At 50.8% G+C, this 18876-nt stretch overlaps 1 protein-coding gene across 1 annotated transcript in view; it reads left to right on the top strand.

The window, feature by feature from the left end:
* TG (thyroglobulin) overlaps positions 1–14902 on the top strand; it is a 233195-nt gene extending 218293 nt beyond the window's left edge. Inside the window, exons 45-47 of the mRNA XM_029923329.1 lie at positions 12083–12217; positions 13656–13846; positions 14703–14902. Of these exons, the coding sequence (XP_029779189.1) occupies positions 12083–12217; positions 13656–13846; positions 14703–14788 (412 nt within the window). The 3' untranslated portion in view covers positions 14789–14902. The remainder of the gene's footprint in view (positions 1–12082; positions 12218–13655; positions 13847–14702) is intronic.
* Positions 14903–18876: the final 3974 nt, after the last annotated feature.

Below are 18876 nucleotides of genomic sequence, written 5' to 3' on the forward strand. Positions count from 1 at the left end.
CCAGGCAGACCACAGTGCACCCCGGGAACGGAGCATGGCTGGGGCTTCTGATACTAAGCCACCTGGAAGGCTGACAAGCCTCATTCCCGTAGTCACACCAGCGGGGCTGCGGCCTGCTGTCCCCTCTCAAGTTGGAGGCCAAGGACAATCCCTAGAGGGGCTCCAACTCTGTCTCTGGGTGCCACCTCCTGAACACGGTGGGGACACTTCCTCCTGCCAACCTCCTGCTCTGCCATCTGGTGGACCCTCAGTTGAGGTCCGTCTCTTGAGCCAGCCCCTTCCAAGAGACACGCTGGTCCCAGGATCTTCTCACATTCATTATTTGCAGCCTGTGGCCAAAGGACTCCCAGACCCTGAGGCCAGCTCAGGTTTGGGGGACCCTGTCCCCACCTCTTCTCTGGGGGCCAGGCCCCAGCAAGTGTGGAAGAGGGCACTGAATTCTTCTCTGATGTTGCCTGTCCTTAGCCAGCTCTGCCGAGGTCAGCCACTTCCGGTGTGCCTCTGGGCAGGTGACAACCTCCCACAGCTCCTGCTTCCTCATTCGTGTGAAGGAGCTAATAATAGCACTTATACAACTATAGGAGTGTGCCAGGGTTAAATAAGGCCGCGCATGCCGACTGCCCAGCTAGCTCCCCAACCGGATGCTGGCACTCACTAAGTGACTTCCGACACTGTTTAATGGGCTGCAATGGAAGAATCCGTATTGCGGATGAGAACTTCCCAGGAAAACAACCACAAAGGAGGTGGCCTCCGGGCACCAGCCCCTGAAAGGGGAGTGTTGCCCACTTCACAGGGCACATGGGGGGCCCCTCACCATCAGATCCCTGGTGCCGGCTCCTGGTTCCCATGGAAATTCACGGGGGGCTGTGTGGGGGCCGCCATGCTTGAGCTGTGTGCTGTGGTCTGCCCCTCCTCTCAAAGTCCTCGGTCCCAGAGCCCTGAGGTGCCCTTCCCGAATTTTAACACTGCAGAGGACATTTCAGAGAGATGAGTCTGGACTTCTTTCTGAGTGGGGGTGGGGTGGGGCTCTTGGAATTACACACCTACTTGGGCTCCACAGGAGGATGTTGGACGATTCTTTAATTTGGGTGTAACAGAAGAAGGGATCCTTTGAAAGGAAATCAACTAAGGTTTTGATTTCGTCTCTTCGTTAGCAACCTGTCTTCCAGCAGGTTTTTTCTCAGTTTCCCCGCCTATAAAATGGGTGTAGTTAGATCTACTTCTTAGTATGAAGATTTAAGCCAATGTGGGTTAATCATCTGGCATATTCTAGATGTTACGGTTATTTTTGCTTTTGGAACAATAAGTCTCTATGAAGAAAAAAAAATTCAAAATGACTTAAGAGGCAGCAATGTTCTTCCTTCATGAGATGTCCCAACCCTGGAAAACAAAGTCATAAATTCTAGACTCAAGACATTTTGTACACCACTACATTTGCCTTCTAGACGTGTGCGTGCATTCCAGGGGCCTTTAACGTTCCAGATTCAAAATATTATCTTTTTAACTGACTGTCTTGTTGAGTTTGTTGGAATTAGCGACCCAAAGAAAATATTAAGTGGCCAGATTCTTGAATGGGGTCCATTGGCCTGGCTATATCCTGTGTGATTAACAAGATTATTTACCAGTAAAGATGGAGGTAAGGCATTTTCTAACACCGGCCACTCCAGCCTCGTGGTATGTAAGGGTGCGTGCCTCTTCAGCATTGACTCAACAAATATTTACCAACTGCTTCCTATGCCCCAGATCCCTTTCTAGATCCTAGAGATGGAGCAACCGGCAAGACAGAGAGGGGCTGTCTCTTTATTAACATGACGGTCAGGCTGAGAGGGGTCTAGGGGTGAGAGGCAAAGAGCAGACAACACACACAGAGTCACCAGAGCAAGTTCAGAAAATGGCCCTAGGAAGGAGAAGGAAAAGGGCTCGACATGTTTTGAGGATAAAGAAGGAGGCCAGGGAAACTAAAACTAGAACTCCCCTACGACCCAGCAATAGCACTGCTAGGAATTTATCCAGGATACAGGAGTGCTGATTCACGGGGGTGCATGTACCCCAATGTTCATAGCAGCACTTTCAACAATAGCCAAATCATGGAAAGAGCCTAGATGTCCATCATCTGATGAATGGAACAAGAAGATGTGGTTCATATATACAATGGAGTATTACTCGGAGAAAAAGAATGAAATCTGTCCATTTGCAACAATGAGGAGGGAGCTAGAGTTATTATGCACGGTGAAATAAGTCAGTCAGAGTAAGACAGATAGCATGTTTTCATTCATATATGGAATTTGAAAAACTGAACAGAAGACTATAGGGGAAGAGAAGGAAATATAAGTTACAGAGAGGGAGGCAAACCATAAGAGACTCTAAAATACTGAAAAAGTAAGGTTGGTCAGGGTAGAGGGATAAGGGGCGGGGGAAATAGGTGATGGGCATTGAGGAGGGCACTTGCTGGGATGAACACTGGTCTTTGTATGTAAGTAATGAACCACGGGATCCACTCCTGAAGCCGAGACTGCACTGTATGTCAGCTAACTGGACAACAAATTATTAAAAAAAAAAAAAGGAGTCCAGGGAGCTGGAGCCTATTGAGGAGGAGGAGGGTGATTGGAGATGTGGGAGACAGGGTCTTATAGTTCACATAGGAGTTCATATGCCATGGTAGGCAAAGAGATCGTGTTTTATCTAAACATGTTGGAAAGGCATTTGAGATTTTTTAAATGTTTATTTATTTTGAGAGAGAAAAAGAAAGAGAGAAGGGGGGGGAAGAAAAGAGCATGCAAGCAGGGGAGGGACAGAGAGAGAGGGAGAGAGAATCCCATGCAGGCTCCACACTGTCAGTTCAGAGTCCGACACAGGGCTCGAACTCAAGAACCGTGTGAGATCATGACCTGAGCCGAAGTCAAGGTCAGAGGCTCAACGACTGAGCCACCCAGGTGCCCCTAGCTCACTAGAAACCAGGTGTGTTTTCCTTAATAGAACTGAAATCATGTTATCCAGTGTGAGGATCACTTGGTTAATCAGAAAAGTCTATTAAGACGGGGACTCATGAGAAATGAATAAGGTAGGTGTGTACCTTATGTTATGGAGTCTGCGCACATGAACCTGCAGGCGCGGCCATTCTCTGTGTGGGGTCGGAGGCTTGAAGCAGAAAATGCTCCCTTTGAAATTCTTGCAAAACCACTAATGTAATGCATGGCCTATGGTTTCCAGCCTCGGTTTCTTCAAAGTGGGGTATCCACGTGATATTTAATTAATTTAATGAAGTTCTATAATTACCACGACAAACACAACTGGCATAAACAGGTTTGAGGCAAACACAGTTGGCTCTGGGTAAACACATAACTTCCTGGGGAGAATGGATGCACTGAGCCAGGAAAATGCAGCCTTTTCTGAGCAGTAGTGGTTATACTTTGTGCGGGGAATAAAATGTCCAGGTTACGGGGCGCCTGGCTGGCTCTGCCAGCAGAGCCGGGAACTCTCGGCCTCAAGGTCGTGAGTTTGAGCCCCAGGCTGGGTGTAGAGTTTACTTTTAAAAACTGTGAAATGGCCAGGTGAATGCATCAGGTCCACTGAAGCTTTTCTTGTACCACAAAATGTGTGTCCCCCAGCTTTGCTGGGCTTTCCGGTCTGTGGAAATATTGCAGGGGTCTCACTGGGGGCTGAAGGTGGGCTTGTATTATTTAAAGTAAATTGGGGAGCTCGTTTTTAAAGGATTGCCTAGTGAGCCTTTTTGTAAAACAAAAGCCATTTGTAGAGCCAGTCCTTGCCTCTGGATGCCTCACAGGCAGAATCCAAAGCCTTATTAGAGAGCTTAGCTATCTGAGCATGTTGGATTTGCCCGAAGAGAAGCACACTCACAGGCTTCTATTTGTAAGATGGGTAACAGCGTGTCAACCCCTCAAAAAAGAAAAAAGAAAAAAAAAAAGCCTGGGAAACTGAAGGGTTTCCATTCCTCCTTGTTCCTGACTTTTCCGTTGGAGGAAGTTATTTAGAGACGCCGGCCAGAGATAAGAAAGGGAGTATATTTTACGGGGATGAGGTCAACAGACTTCCTCCCGCAGAACAACAGGGGTAGAAATCTCTAGAACAACAGGCTCTCGAGTCCATCGATCGGGTGGACAGGAGCAGGGGGCCTGTCCACAGCACGAGCCTCTTCGGCCCAGGGTCAGTTCAAGAGCGACCTCTGAGATGCTCCCCACTTACTGTCTGCACCTTGAGAGGAGCCCAGCTCAGGCCCTTCCCTCTGGGGACCCCGCCTCCTTGGTCACTGTGCTCCCTAATCAGCCCCAAAGGGCAATGAATGAGGACTCGTCTGTGCCGGAAACAGAGCTCAAGTCAGGAGCTGGTGCAACGATTAATCTCTGAAATGTGGCTTTGGGCCGGCCAGACTGCCAGATTCAAACCGGCAGGATTGAAGATGTGCAATGGCTGAACCGGAAGGTTGGGGAACACGGTGTAAACAGAACCAACCCTCTGTCCTTCCTGGACAAATGCAGCAACCCCATGATTTCTCAGCTCCCATCTTACCCCCCACCCCCACCCCATACCATTTCTGGGATGCTTCTAGAAGAAACACAGCTTGCTTGCTTAGAAGCCGCTGATGTCCCCCAGCCCCTTGAAGATGTGCCCTCCAATCCCTCAGGCCTCGGTTCTCACCCTTTTCACAGAACCAGAGCCTGAAGGACCTTAGTGAGTGAGCAGCTTAGTGGTTCCCAGACTTTTGGTTTTCCTGGACCAGGAAAAATACCCATTTCACTTTTCAGCATGAGGCAATTCTGGGTGCAATAGACGAGACCCAGAGCTCGGGGCACCCCGCTCCCTGCCGCAGACCCCACTCCCTCTGCGCCCAGACCCCCGTCCCTATGTGTCCTCACAGAAGCACCCCATGACTTCCTGTGCTCTGAGTCTCCGCTCAGAGGCCCTGCCCCGCTGAGTCTGCTCCCTAACCCCCTCCTCACTGTCCAAGGCACAAGGCGCCCGTGAGGCTTTCTTCCCTGACTTTCCACAGACCCCTCTCCGTGCCCTGCCTGGGACAATGGTGTCGCTTTTCTCTCTCTCCTCGTGAGGCTCTGTACATGCTCTCATCGCTTGCTATCTGTCTATCACACAACCCACAACACCTTTTAAAAACGGCAGCTTATCTGCATTTCCTGTTGGGCTGTAAGCTCCGTGCCAGATGGCTGAGTGACTCCTGCCTGTCCCCAGCCCCGTTGCCAGCACCCCCACGCAGCAGGCATCACCAGACGTGACTCAAGGACAGTCTTGTGCTGACTGCCTGTGCCCCGCCATCATCCACACTGAACCGTTTGCACGCCCTGGGACCGGAACGCCACACTCACAGTCATCCCCGTCAGTTCCTCCCCCACTCTGGCTGGACGGAGCACCCCTAAGGTCAGCAATGGTGGCTCTTCCTTGGAGAGCGATTCGGAACTTTTGGAGGGGTCTCCATCCACTGGAGATGGGACAGTGATGCTGTGCGGAGGGCTGAACAGAGATGACCAGACCCGTTTTACAGATAGGAAAACCGAGGCTCAGAGGGTCAGTGGCGGAAATGGGGTCTGAGCCCAGCTCACCCGGCTCAGGGCAGAGAGCTCTCCTAGTCCTCATGCCCACCTGTGACAGTGAGGAGATCCAGACCAGGCTTGAGCCCGGGACAGTAGCTTTCAGGTGAGGGGAAGCTTGTCTGGAGGATTATTACCAAAGACCGCAAATGACAGCTGAAAGTAGACCACATGCCTACACGACCACCGCAGGTTTGAGTATATGACTTATCAGTGACCACACCTGCGCAGAGCAAAGAAGCCCCCCCCCCCCCCCCCCCCCCCCCCCCCCCCCCCCCCCGCCACCTGCCAGCACCATGACCACTCAGCTAGCAAGCTTCTCCGTTTACCTTGTCATCCCTGGAGCGTTCTTCCATGTCCCCCTCTGCAGGCACGGAATCCAAATCCTGTCTTCTCCCTCCAGAGAGTCCTGGGACTCTCAGCCTGGGCCCTGGGTCCTCTGATCCTCAGTGCCCTCTTGGCCGGCCCCCACTCTCTGCCCTTCCTCCAGATGTCTGCCTTAAACTGCTCGAAATAACTTCAGCATCCTGATAAAGATCAGCTTCGCTAAGGAAAAAACAAAGCAGAAGCCCTCATACACAACAGCCTCCCAAACTAAACAGATCAGATGGGCTGGAAGACCAGGGCTTTTCCCCAAAGCGGTGCTCTGTGACCTGCTGGGGTCGCCAACGGCGGCAGGCTGGAGGGGGCCCGCACCTGTTCCTAGGGCCGTCTTCCCCCAACCCCGAGCTCCATGACATCTCTTTGGTAGTTTGAGATTCTCCATGGAAGGGGTACTTACACCACGGAAATCAGCAAAAGGCAGTTCTTAAAGCGGAACCAGCCCACCACGGGCAGCGATCTTCCTGGGAAGGCGAGGAAGGCTACGAAGCCCCTTCCAAGAAACCATCGGTATACAGCGTCACGCCGTTTCACGGATAAGTTCCGGGAACTCACGGTCCCCCGGAACCCTACAATGGAACTCTTAGGTTAAAGGTCCCCCATGCATAGGGGTCCAGGAGTTTCTCACAGGTAGAGAGGAAAAGGGAGTAAGCAGATGAGCCAGAAACTGCCAAGAGATTTAAAATATCTTTATTTAATTAATTAATTTTGAAAGAGAAAGAGAAAGAGTGCACATGAGCAGGGGAGGAAGAGAGAGAGAGGGCGAGAGAGAATCTTAAGCAGGCTCTGTACCATTCAACACAGAGCCTGACTCAGGCGCTTGAACTCCCGAACTGTGAGGTTCAAGATCGGAGCCGAAACCAAGAGTCAGACGTTTGACCAACTGAGCCACCCAGGCGCCCCAAGAGACTAGAAATATTTTATGGCTACACCTTGCTTGGCGTTTGGAAGTATGATTGTGTCACTATTTTACAGATGAGAACACTGAGGCCCAGAATGATTATGCCCTTTGTCCAAGACTTCCCAGACACTAGGTGGGTGAGCTGGGATTTGAACTCTGCTCTCTACGCTGTTTGGAACACAGTTGTTTGGAAGAAACAAAGAACAGACAGGCCTCTGTGGGAGGCAGGCCAGGGGCCCCTCAACATTTCCACATCCTAATCCCTACGACCTGTGACTATGTTACCTCACGTGGCAAAGGGACTTGGCAGCTCTGGTGAAGATCCTTGTGACAGGGGACTATTTGGGGATAATCCGGCGGCCCCGTGTAAGGACACGAGTCCTTCAGAGCGAGAGTGCGGGGGAGAGGACCGTGTCCGAGATGCCACGTGTAGGCTCTGATGAGGAGCCAGGCCACCACCCACGGCCTCCAGAGCCCAGAGTGGCCTTCAGCTGACAGCCGGGCAGAAAACGCAACCCCGTGTCCCCCACCTCAACGACCCCCATCCTGTCACAGCCAGTGAGCAGGAGGCGGACTCCTCCTCAGCCTCCAGGAGGAGCAAAGCCTGCTGATGCCTTGATTTTAGCCCAGCGAGCCCCGTGCTGGACCTTTGAACTCTGGGAATGATTAGATAGTATGTTTGTGTTGTTTTAAGCCACTGAATCCGTAGTCATTTCTCCGGGAAGCCGTGGAAAGCTCATCCGGTCACTTTCCCTGAAGGGCCTCTCAGAAACGGGGTGCATCCCTTCCCCACAGCGTAGGGGACGGGGCAGGCCCCGGGGTGGCAGCGGAGGGGAGAGGCCATCCCCTACTAATGCCAGGCGACCCTGGCTCCTCTGCAGCCCACACGGGAGTGGGCGGCCCTGGGGGTGCGTGGTGAGGCCAGGGCTCAGCCGGCTTTGGAATCACAGAGCCGGTGTAGGTCTGGCATCAACACTTTCCAGTGGGGGGCCTTGGCGAGAAGATGGCCTCTCGGAGCCTGACCTTCCCCCACTGTAAACACCCTGCAAATGACTCTGGGAACATCTACGCTCAGGGCCCTTGAGATAACCAGGGGGTGAAGGGGACCAGTCAGCTACCAAGAGAGGGTCCGTGAGAGATGATTTTTATTACCGTGAATTCTATCTTCCTGGCTTTTTTTTTCTCTGTGTTCCTTTTTCCTCCGAGTCTCACAACATCCCTGAGAAACTGAGTCCTTAGTGCTTTTCAGTGACCCTCAGCCTCTACACACATGGAGACAGAGAACTGGATTGGGGTCTGGGGGATTCAGCTCTGGGTCCTGGTGCTCCCAGGTCTGAGGCATGTGACAGCATCTTGGGGCATCGCCTGGGAAATGTACAGATGACACCACTGAAGTCCTTGGCAGGTCCCGAGTGTCGGATGGTCAGAAGCTGACATAACACCAGGAAATGGCCACTGCAAACAGGCACTGAGTCTGAGATGAGCTGCTGTAAACAGGTGACCTTGGCCACGGCAGACTCTGGGCGCTAGTCTGCACTTGACCGAGTGCCGTGTGCAGATGCTTCTGGGGACGGGACGAGGGACTTAGCTCTTTGGGTGCCAGGATGTATAAAAATTGAAACCACTACCCCTTCCTGCTCCCTGCTCGGGAATAAGGTAAGAACCCTCCCTGGGGCACCTGGGTGGCTCAGTCAGTTAAATGTCTGACTTTGGCTCAGGTCATGATCTCACATTCATGGGTTCGAGCCCCGGGTCAGGCTCTGTGCTGACAGCTCAGAGCCTCGTGCCTGCTTCAGATTCTGTATCTCCCTCTCTCTTTGACCCTTCCCTGCTCGCGCTGCCTCTCTCTCTCTCAAAAATAAATAAAAAGCATTAAAAAGATTTTTAAAAACCCTTCCTAAATGGGGGCAGGGCGCCTGCCGCTTTTGCAGAGAGACACCATGCTCTGTGATTGAAATTCCCCTCCTAACCGCACGCCGTTAGCCTGTTGGTCTCACAGGCCTCCCGCCCCTTCCACAGCACCTTCCCGTGTGGAGTCCAGGGCTGACACACAATAACCATGATCGTAACGCTGCCCGGCTCTCAGCACAGCACTTGGGACTGGCTCACACGTGCCGTGGCTGGTTCAATCTGGTGTTTCATGATAAGCAAACTAAGACCTAAGTTGAGTGACTCACTCAGGGTTACTTGGGCAGTAAGTGACAGAGCTGATTCAGTGGAGTGACTCAGCCCCGGGTCGTTGCCCCCATGCCCTGCTGACAGTCAGATGTGCACTTGGCATTCATGTGTATGGTTCTATCGGGAATAACCCAGCCCTGCAACTCCCTGGAGGTCCCCAGGCTAGGCTGGGGACCTGGGCATTGGGCCCAGACCTGTCCATGTTGGTCACTCCAGTTATCAGCCTGCACATGGGAGGGACAACGGGGAAGGAAGGTGCTTTGTTGGCTTGAAATGTTCCCTTTCACACCCTTGAGCTTGAGGGTGCTGCCTCCCAGTATAACCCAGAATAACTACCACGAATCCCTCTGATTCGCAGCCAGGGCTGTGCTGTCTGTGAAATGCCGTGCTTGCCCTCAGAGTGATTTCACCTGTATCTGGGAGGCAGCTGGCTGAGCCTTTTCCCAGTATGTGTGTCCAGTGGGTGGCTGGCTTCCTGTCATACCAGCACAGATGAGAACCACCGGGGATGCTCTGTGCCCATGGCCGGAAACTCTGCTATTAGCTTGACAATGGTGATTATGTAGAAAGTAGAAGGGTGGATGAGAAAGTATATTTCCCCTTACCTTTCAAGTCATTGCTACATACACCATCTTATTCCAATCTTGACCACGACCCCGTGAAGCCAGTATTTATGCACCTGCTCCAGAGATGACACAGCAGGGAATCAGGGAGGCCCTGTAACTTGCCAGAGGTCACCAGCTTGGAAGTGGGGAGGACTGGGACCCGGGATGGTGCCCCCAGGCTACATGCCCCCCCATAAGATCATGCCCCTGGCAATGCTCTTGAGCTGACTCCGATGTTCAATTCATGATGTGTCTCTGGGTAAGTCAGGAAACGTCTCTGGACTTTGTTTCCTTCATCTGTAGAATTAGGATTGATTTTTGTGATAAGTTGTGGCCAAATACAAGATTAGAGAGTATAGTCTCCACACAAGACCATGCTCACGTCTGACCCCAAGTGCAAATTCAAGAGCCTCCCCAAACTACCATCAGGCTTGATTATTCTCTAGAAAGACTCACAGACCTCACTGAGAGCTGCTAGACTCACTGCTCCACCATACAGGAAAAGGAGTGGATTCAGACCAAAGGAAGAGCAGCACAGCACAGAGCCCAGGAGGACTCCAAACAGAGCCCCACAGTCCCCTCTTCATGGAGCCAGGAAGGGCCACTCTCCTGATGTGTGACAATGCCCACAGGGGAGTCCCAACCAGAAAGGCTCACCCAAACTTGGTGTTCAGGGGTATTTTTTCTTTTATAGTTTGTTGTCAAGTTGGTTGCGCTATAACACGCAGTGCTCATCCCAACAAGTGCCCTCCTTCGTGCCCATCTTCCCCTTCCCCTCTCCCCCACCCCCATGAACCCTCAGTTTGTTTTTAGCATTTACGAGTCTCTTATGGTTTGCCTCCCTCCCTCTCCTTAACTATTTCCCCCCTTTCCCTCCCCCACAGTCCTCTGTTAAGTTTCTGCTGTTCCACATGTGAGTGAAAACATATGGTGTCTGTCCTTCTCTGCCTGACTTACTTCGCTTAGCATAACACCCTCAAGGTCCATCCACTTTCCTACAAATGGCCATATGTCATTCTTTCTCATTGCCATGTAGTACTCCATTGTGTATATATACCACAACTTCTTGATCCATTCATCAGGTGATGGACATTTAGGCTCTTTCCATGTTTTGGTTATTGTTGATGGTGCTGCTATGAACATTGGGGTACATGTGCTCCTATGCATCAGCACTTTTGTATCCCTTGGGTAAATTTCTAGCAGTGCTATTGCTGGGTCATAGGGGAGTTCTACTGTTAATTTTTTGAGGACCCTCCACACTGTTTTCCAGAGCGGCTGCACCAGTTTATGTTCCCCCAGAGGTTTTATTAGAGCCCAGTCACATGGGCACAATTGATTGGTTGATTGATTGCCCATGGTTAATCTCAGGCTCCAGGTCCACTGATACCGTGTGACCTAAATTCCCCACCCTAAGTCACATGGTCTTTTGGCATGACCTGTCTTCACCCTAAGACTCTCAAGTGTGACTATGTTTATGGAAAATTCGGTGCAATCAGCTTTTGCCCTATGATCACAGGGCACAAAGGCCAGACTTCTCTTTGGGAAAAGTCAGATTCTTTACTACACAGCTGGGAAGTCCGTTCTAGGTTTTCCACTGTGACACTCACCCGGGGTTCACCCCCATGGCCCTGGGTAGCCCTGAGCAAGTCTCCCCAAGGCCAGCTCCAGCCCAGTCCACTCAAACCTCTCATCTGGCCTCTAAACCCTCATTCTCTCATGCATGCTCCTCATTAGATGTCATACTATATATTTATGACCAGCCAGCAATGGTGTGTCCGGTACTGGTCTAGGCTATATTGTGAACATCATCCTTGAAGAGGTATGTGAGTATTAGTCGTGTGAACAAGGGCTAACACAGAGAAGGGGCTCAAAATACAGACTATTTTTTAATGTTTATTTATTTTTGAGAGATAAAGAGAGAGAGAGAATGAGTGGAGGAGGGGGAGGGAGAGAGGGAGACACAGAATCTGAAGCAAGCTCCAGGTTCTGAGCTGTCAGCACAGAGCTTGATGCGGGGCTCAAACTCACAAACCGCGAGATCATGACCTGAGCTGAAGTTGGATACTTAACCAATAAGGCACCCAGGTACCCCTACAGGCTATTTTGAACAAACAAATGTTCCATTGACATTGCAAGTGTCATGGTTGGAATATGGTCCAAAGAGCATTCTCTCGGAAGGTCACTCACAGGCGGAAACATCTGGAAATATCTGGAGCAAGGGTGCTCCGCTTTGGGTACGCTTCATCCAACAGATGTGCCCTGAATCTGGGGGGGCCATTGGACTAAAGATCAAACCAATTCTCAACTAAACAAACTAAGCATGGAAATGGAATCCTAAACACAAAGAAAGAAAAGTCTTCATTTGGGGAGAAATATTGGATATGGGTCGTTTGGCTTTTCCATAGTTTATGATTCCTTTAATTTTTGCTTCTTCTTATTCCTGTGTGTTTTCTCAGCCTGGAAGTGCTGGCAGATGTTCAGTATGCCTTTGGCCTTCCCTTCCACCCTACCTACGAAGGGCAGTTTACTCTGGAGGAGAAAAGCCTGTCACTGAAAATCATGCAGTTCTTTTCCAACTTCATCCGATCCGGGTGAGTGGGTGGCATGTGCCCGCTGCCACCATCATGCCTCCCTCCTTCCCTTTGAACACAAAGGCCACATTGCTGGACTCATCCCACCCCACCCTCCAGCCATTGTGGTCACATGCCTCTGGGCTCCCTGTCTCAGTGCCCCTCGTCTAGCCAAAGCCACTTCTGTGTAGATTAACCTCAGTGAAGGGGAGCTCCAGTGACACGCTTCCTTATTCAGCCACGTGTGATGGATCGAGATCAGGGTTCCTGGAGCCCAGTGCTATTGACGTTGGGGCAGGATAAGTCTTCGTGGTGAGGGCATCCTGGGCATTGCTGACTGTTCAGCACCTTCTCTGGTCTCCACCCACAGGAGGACGGTAGCCCCTCCCCCCAGGCATGAGAACAAAATATCTCAGTGCCAATGTCTCCTGGAACACATAGTCACCCCAAGTTGAGAATCACTGTCATGGATTCTCAGATTCAGTAAAATGTTCAAGACCCTCGCATCGCTGTGCACCTCTCTTCTCGCCCAACTACCATGCTCACTGTCCCCACTTCCAAAATTGCTTCCCCCCTTTCTGTCTTTGCCAGACATGCTCTGGCCACCTAGCATGGTAGTCAGGCCCCTGGGAAGGGAAAAGGGAAGACAGTCATGCTGTTGTATTTATAAACCATGCACAGTCTGAAACCTAAAACCCAACCGTAATTAAAAGGGCAAAGTTGAGCTTCGTATAGTTTGTTGTAGGAGTTGAGCTGAAAGACAGTTCTTTTAATTCAGAGTTAGAAAATATATCCCTGGGGACGTGACATTGGAGTGGGGCCTGGGAGGATGATAGGATGTTCAGACATAGGATGCCAGCCCGAAGGAGGCAGCCTCAGGTTGAAGGGATAAGAAACACCTTGTTCAGTGAATGTCAGGAGGTCAGGTGGGGCCGGAGGCGGACCTGGTGGCAGGCGTGGAAAGGCGCCTAAATGTAAGAGGATGTGACGTCCCTTCATAGGGAAGGTGGCTCACAAGTGGCAGACAACACTGCCCGGCTCAGGGCCACCCTCCTGCCCAGGCCTTGGACAAAGGGCCTCCAGAGACTGGCTTCAGTGTCCAGATACAAGGACACCAGGATGCAAGGGGACATGGTGACCTTGGGAGCATTCAGAAAGGCAGATCCAGGCACCGTGAGGTCCTGAGTAATGTTTCTGGGTCTCGAATTCACATCTTTCCCTGTCTAGAAATGGCCCAAGATTGGTGAGGTGAGTCAGGGGACTTTCTCCCTTTAACCATTTGTAATGCATCAGGAGAGCGCAGCGCTAGACATCAGATCAGCCAGGTTCAAACTCTGCCTTGACACCTAAAGACGTGTGAGCTGGTCCTTGAACCCTGAGTCCAAGTGGAAAGTGATCCCAAGTGATACAGGAATGACATGTTTCCCTCATGGATGTTTCTCTCTTGTCATTTTCCCAGCAACCCCAACTACCCACATGAGTTCTCCAGGAAAGCCCCTGAATTTGCAACCCCCTGGCCTGACTTTGTCCCACGTGCCGGCGGGGAGACCTACAAGGAATTCAGCGCCCTGCTTCCCAATCGACAGGGCTTGAAAAGCGCTGACTGCTCCTTCTGGTCCAAGTACATCCAGTCTCTGAAGGCCACAGCAGGTGGGGAGGCTGGAGCGGGCAGGGGGCTGAGCAGAGAACAGATTGGTTGGGAGCCCTCTGCATTAACAGGGCTTTCTGGGTGGAGCACACTGGAGCCTGTGAATCATAGGGTGCTATCAGCTGAGCATTTTTCCATGAGAAGCTCCCAGTTCTGGGGGTTTCTCCTGTTCTGATGGGGGAAGGGGAAGTAAGAGAACTAGAGAGAGAGGGCAAGGACACCAGGGGCCTGAGTGTGGGATTTCTAGCCAGGGAAGAAGTGGGCATTACCACCTCTTCCTGCTGAAGAGAACTTCCTGTTGAGCAGGCGTTAAGAGAGAAAATGAATCATGACGAGGGCTTGGAAATACAGAAATAATTGCAATGCCTTTAAGAAGCTTCCGGGAAGAGTGGGGGAGTGAGTGATGTAACCCAGAAAATGGCCCTTCAGCCTTCCCAGCACCACAATGGAAGTCTCTGCCCAAGCCAGTGGGAGCCGAGCAGAGGGAGGATCTGGGAAGGCTTCCCGGGAAGGTGATGGTGGGACTGAAGGTTTTTCAGAAGGACAGGATTTCTTCATGTGGCAAGAGATGGGAGTGGAGCATTCATCAGGGAAGTGACCCTGCCCAACGTGCTTTAGACCCCCAACACTGCATTAGCCTCTAAGGCCAAGTGGCTCTCTGTTGAACCCAACTCCCACTTTACCCTTCTCATGACCCGATACCCTGGTGGTGTATCTGATGCCCAACCTCTGGAAATGCCTCTCTGATGAGCAATCATCGGAAAGGCCCATCAGAGGCTGGGTTCCCTTAGGTCCAAAAGGGAAGAGACAAGGGAGAAGTCTGATTCAATTGGACGAGCCTTGCCTCTCCTGTTTCAGATGAGACCAAGCAGGGGCCACCTGCAGAGACTGAAGAGGAGGACCAGCTGACTGGAGAGCCAGGCTCCAAGAGCTACAGCAAGTGAATGTCTCCTAAGACACCCCTGCCCAGTCTGCCAGCCCCACCTCCCGCTGCCACTAAGGGCAAAGCCACTAACTTTCAATAAAGTGTCCACTTGCAATAAAGCACTGGTGACTCAGATTTGTTGATTTAAGAGAATCCTTGGGAGACACCAAACTGCATCTTCATGATCTTCCTGAGGCTTGAGCCCTAGGATGCTGCTTCCTTCCAACCAATATTTGTGGAGCATTCTCTCCACCCCAGGCCCTGTGCTGATTTGCCAACGAGGCAGGGGTCCTGCCCGCTGGATGGAGAAAAGGACAGGAGAAGAGGTGTTGTTAGTAATGCAAGAAAGGAGGATGCATCGACGGTGGGTCCCAGAGTTACACAGGCCTATCTGTGTGTTAGAATTCTCTTGTGAAGATTCCAGAATAATGGGGCTGGGAGACCAACTGGGCCAGTGTAATAGTCTAAGCAAGAGACAATGAGGTCTGAATTAAGACAGTGGGGGTAGAAGGGGGGGAAGGCAGAGATCTGAGAACCCTTTAGGAAGCAGAGTTGATAGGATTTGATTGAACATGAGCAAGGGTAGAGGAAAAGAGATAGAAATATTACCCCAATTATGGTTGCTTTGGACTACCAAAAAAGCAACAGATTTTATCATTTATCCCCATAAAGGACACGCTTAGGAAGGCAGATCTGTTTAAAACTCTCTTCTCTGTCAATCACACACACACACACACACACACCAGAGAGACAGAGATAGGGAGACAAAGCAAGAGAGACAAAGAGAATTAACCCAAAGTAAAGGCAGATGGAGCTGGTTAGCAATCTCTGTCATTTATGTGCTATGTCATATGTTTACATACATCCATCTCATTTGGACACATACCAAACTCATTAATGATTTATATGTTGGGACCATCACCCCCATTTTGCAGATGTGGAAGGTGAGTCTCAGAAAGGCTTGCAGTGTGCCTAATTTCATACAGGGAGGAGGTGGACAATCAGAGTTCAACTCAGATCTTCTGATTTCTCTATTTCCTTGCACTCTCTAGATTTCAGGTAGTTCTATAGCAACACTGTGTATTGTGCAAAACCCTACCAAAAGCACCAACGACCTCTGGTAACCTCTAACCTGCTTAGAGGATGGATCAGGATAGTTTAGTGCAAGAACCAAACACCCAACTAAAGTGTTTTAACTAAAGGATACATCAAGAGGTGAGTAGTCCTAGGCTTGGTCAAGGTCCCAGACTCCAGCCCTCCTCTTTGCTGTCTTCAGAACATGGGTGACATCTCACATCACTGACACAGTATGGCTGCCACAGTTCCAGACATCACATTTGCTCTTGATGGCATCCATGCTGGAAGAAAGAAAGGCATGGTAGCCTTCCCTTCAAGTGCCTTTGTCTTTCCTCGGAAAAGTTTCTTCCCCAGAAATTCCCAGCAAAATTCCCCTTACATCTCATTGGCCATAATGGAGTTGTGTCCCCACTTTTAGGCCAATCACTTCCAATCGAGAATGGGCTTACCATGATCTGATTAGATGAACACGACTTATTCCTTAGAGTAGAAGATACTGCTGTGGCAACAAAGCTGGAGTGCAGTAAACAGAGATGAAAGAGGAGACGCCCACTGGGTGGAAGCCTGCATTTCCTCAGCCAACAACACCTCAGCGGGGGCTTTGGAATAAAATAAACCGGGCATTGTGCCAGGCCCTGTGCGGTGCTCACAGTAGCAGGACGACTTAGAGTAATTCCTTTAGCCCAGTGGTTCCCAGCCTTGGCCATTGGCTGGAATCATCTGAACCCTTTTATGAAATCCCAATCCCAATACCACCTCCCAGATCAGTCAGATCAGAATCCTGGAGGGGGTCGGTGGGGCCAAGCATCAGGGAATTCCAATGCATGGTCAAGAATGGACTCTACTCTTAAAGTCAGCCTTTGACACAAGGGTTTGAAATAAAAATTTAAAAAAAGAATGGAGGTTACTCTTAACGTCTCTGATCTTTGTTTTCCTTACCTGTAGAATGGATTCCATTAAGTTCACTGGGTGAGCAATGCTTAGCAAGGTGTATGCTGGAAGCATTTTTCCTTCTGCCTGCTACTCCCCATGTGTGGCAGACAGAATAACATCTCTCCCCAGTTCCTAGAATCTGTGGGTGACTAAGGCTACACAACAAGAAGGCATTAGGTCAGCAGTGGAGTTAAGATTGCTAGTCAGCTGACCTTAAGATGGGGGAGGTATCTGCAATTACCCAGGTGAGCCCGATTAATAACAATTACCAGGTGGTCCTCAAAAGTAGAGGAGGCGGGCAGGAGATGGGATGTGAGAGATGGCAGTGTGAGAAGGACTGGCCCAACATTGCTGGAGATGGAGGAAGGCATTGAGTGCCTTCTAGAAGCTGGAAAAAAGCAAAGAAATGGATTCTCCCCTAGATCCTCTATAAAAAAAATACAAAAAAATACAGCCTGTAGACAGCTTGATTTTAGCCCACTGAGCTTTATGTCGGCTTTCTGATCCACAGAACTTTGAGATAATAATTCTGTATTGTTTTAAGCCCATACATTTGTGATCATTTGTTCCAGCATCCATAGAAAACTAATATGTTGTTATCCCTAATCAGAGGTATATTTTATCCTGCCCTTGGACCACACCTCAGGCATAGCTCATTGTTTTCCTCATAATAAAAAATCCACTCCAGACTAATAACAAAACCCTAAATCCTCCATCATTAGTCCTGAAAACGGGGGTTCACATTCTCTAATGTGGTTGGAGTGGGTGATGGTCTAATGTGGGTGGAACCAGGTTGGGCCACCCCCGTGGTCAGCCTTGCATGACAGTCTAGCACTGGATGCTACCTGCTATTTGTTCTCAGCCTTTGAAAACCGAGCTAGAAAACATCCCATCTTAATGTTCTGTTTATAATAATAATGCCTACTTTGCGAATCTGCCCTGCCAGGTGAGGGCACTAATGTATGTGAACAGAAAGCAGTGAGGCGGTCAGTCCTTGTAGTTAATAGCCCATTCAGTCCACCCACCACAGACCGGTCCAGGAGAAAGCTAAGGCGGGAAAATCCGGGGGAACCGACGGCCAGGCTGTCTGGTTCCCTGCCTTGAAACAGCTTGCAGAAAAGAGTAGCTGAAGAGACAACGCACAGTAGTTAGACTCCTTGAGCTGAAGGGGGTCCGAGCCCACAGCGTGACGAAGTGAGCCAGAGAGAAGGTGTGCATCGCGGGCTCCCACAGCCAGCCCCTGTCAGAATGCTGGTTTCAGACCGGCAGCCCCAGGCTTCAGCACTTTCTCCTACACCGCAGCCATCTATATGGAGTCCCTGCCCGTGCCCAGATGGGATGGGCCAACCCGATGTGAGCCAGGGAGGCTGTGAGGACACCTCCTCCGCAAAGATCAGGAAGGCCACAGGACACCCAAACTGAGGCAGGGGTCACTGAAGAGTCAGGAGGTGAGCAGGACTCCACCTCACCCTGGAACCCAGAGTGACCTTAAGAATTAGTAAGACAGGAATCAAGAAAGGAAGTGAAGAAATTCGCTGCAAGCCCGGTCATCAGTCTGAATCAGCTTCCTCTTGAGCTGGAAGCAAACCTGAAGGACCAGAGAAGAAGGCAAATGACTTTCTTGAAGGGAAGTTGGAACATGCGCCTGCAGGGCCCCCCACCCCCCAAACCCTGCACAGAGGCAGCTGAGTGTCCAGAGCTCAGGGCCTCCCCGATCGTCCCCCCGGGAGCTGGGAAGACAGGAACGCTCCTCCAAGGCCATCCGAGACCTTCAGGCAGGGTCCCAAGATGCTTACCAGCACACGTTTCCAGTCTTTTCAGAATGCATGGGTCTAAGGCAGGGGTCAGTCATCTATACTTCCAAATAAACAATACCTGTACCTACGGGATTATGTCCCCATGTTGTCCCCCACCTGGAAGCAGCCACTTGTCAGAGTTTTTATCTCTGCCCGGTCACCCCCATGACCCTGGACAGTGTGAATTTACCTGTTCCTGTGATTTATCACCTTCACCCCAGACCTGTTGATTTCCTGCTGAGACAAGAGGAGGCTTCTGCTCACTTAGGGCCACCCAGCCTCTCCACCATACCTCCCAAAG

This window comes from Suricata suricatta, chromosome 15, assembly GCF_006229205.1.
Source record: "Suricata suricatta isolate VVHF042 chromosome 15, meerkat_22Aug2017_6uvM2_HiC, whole genome shotgun sequence".
In the NCBI taxonomy this organism is placed as follows: domain Eukaryota; kingdom Metazoa; phylum Chordata; class Mammalia; order Carnivora; family Herpestidae; genus Suricata; species Suricata suricatta.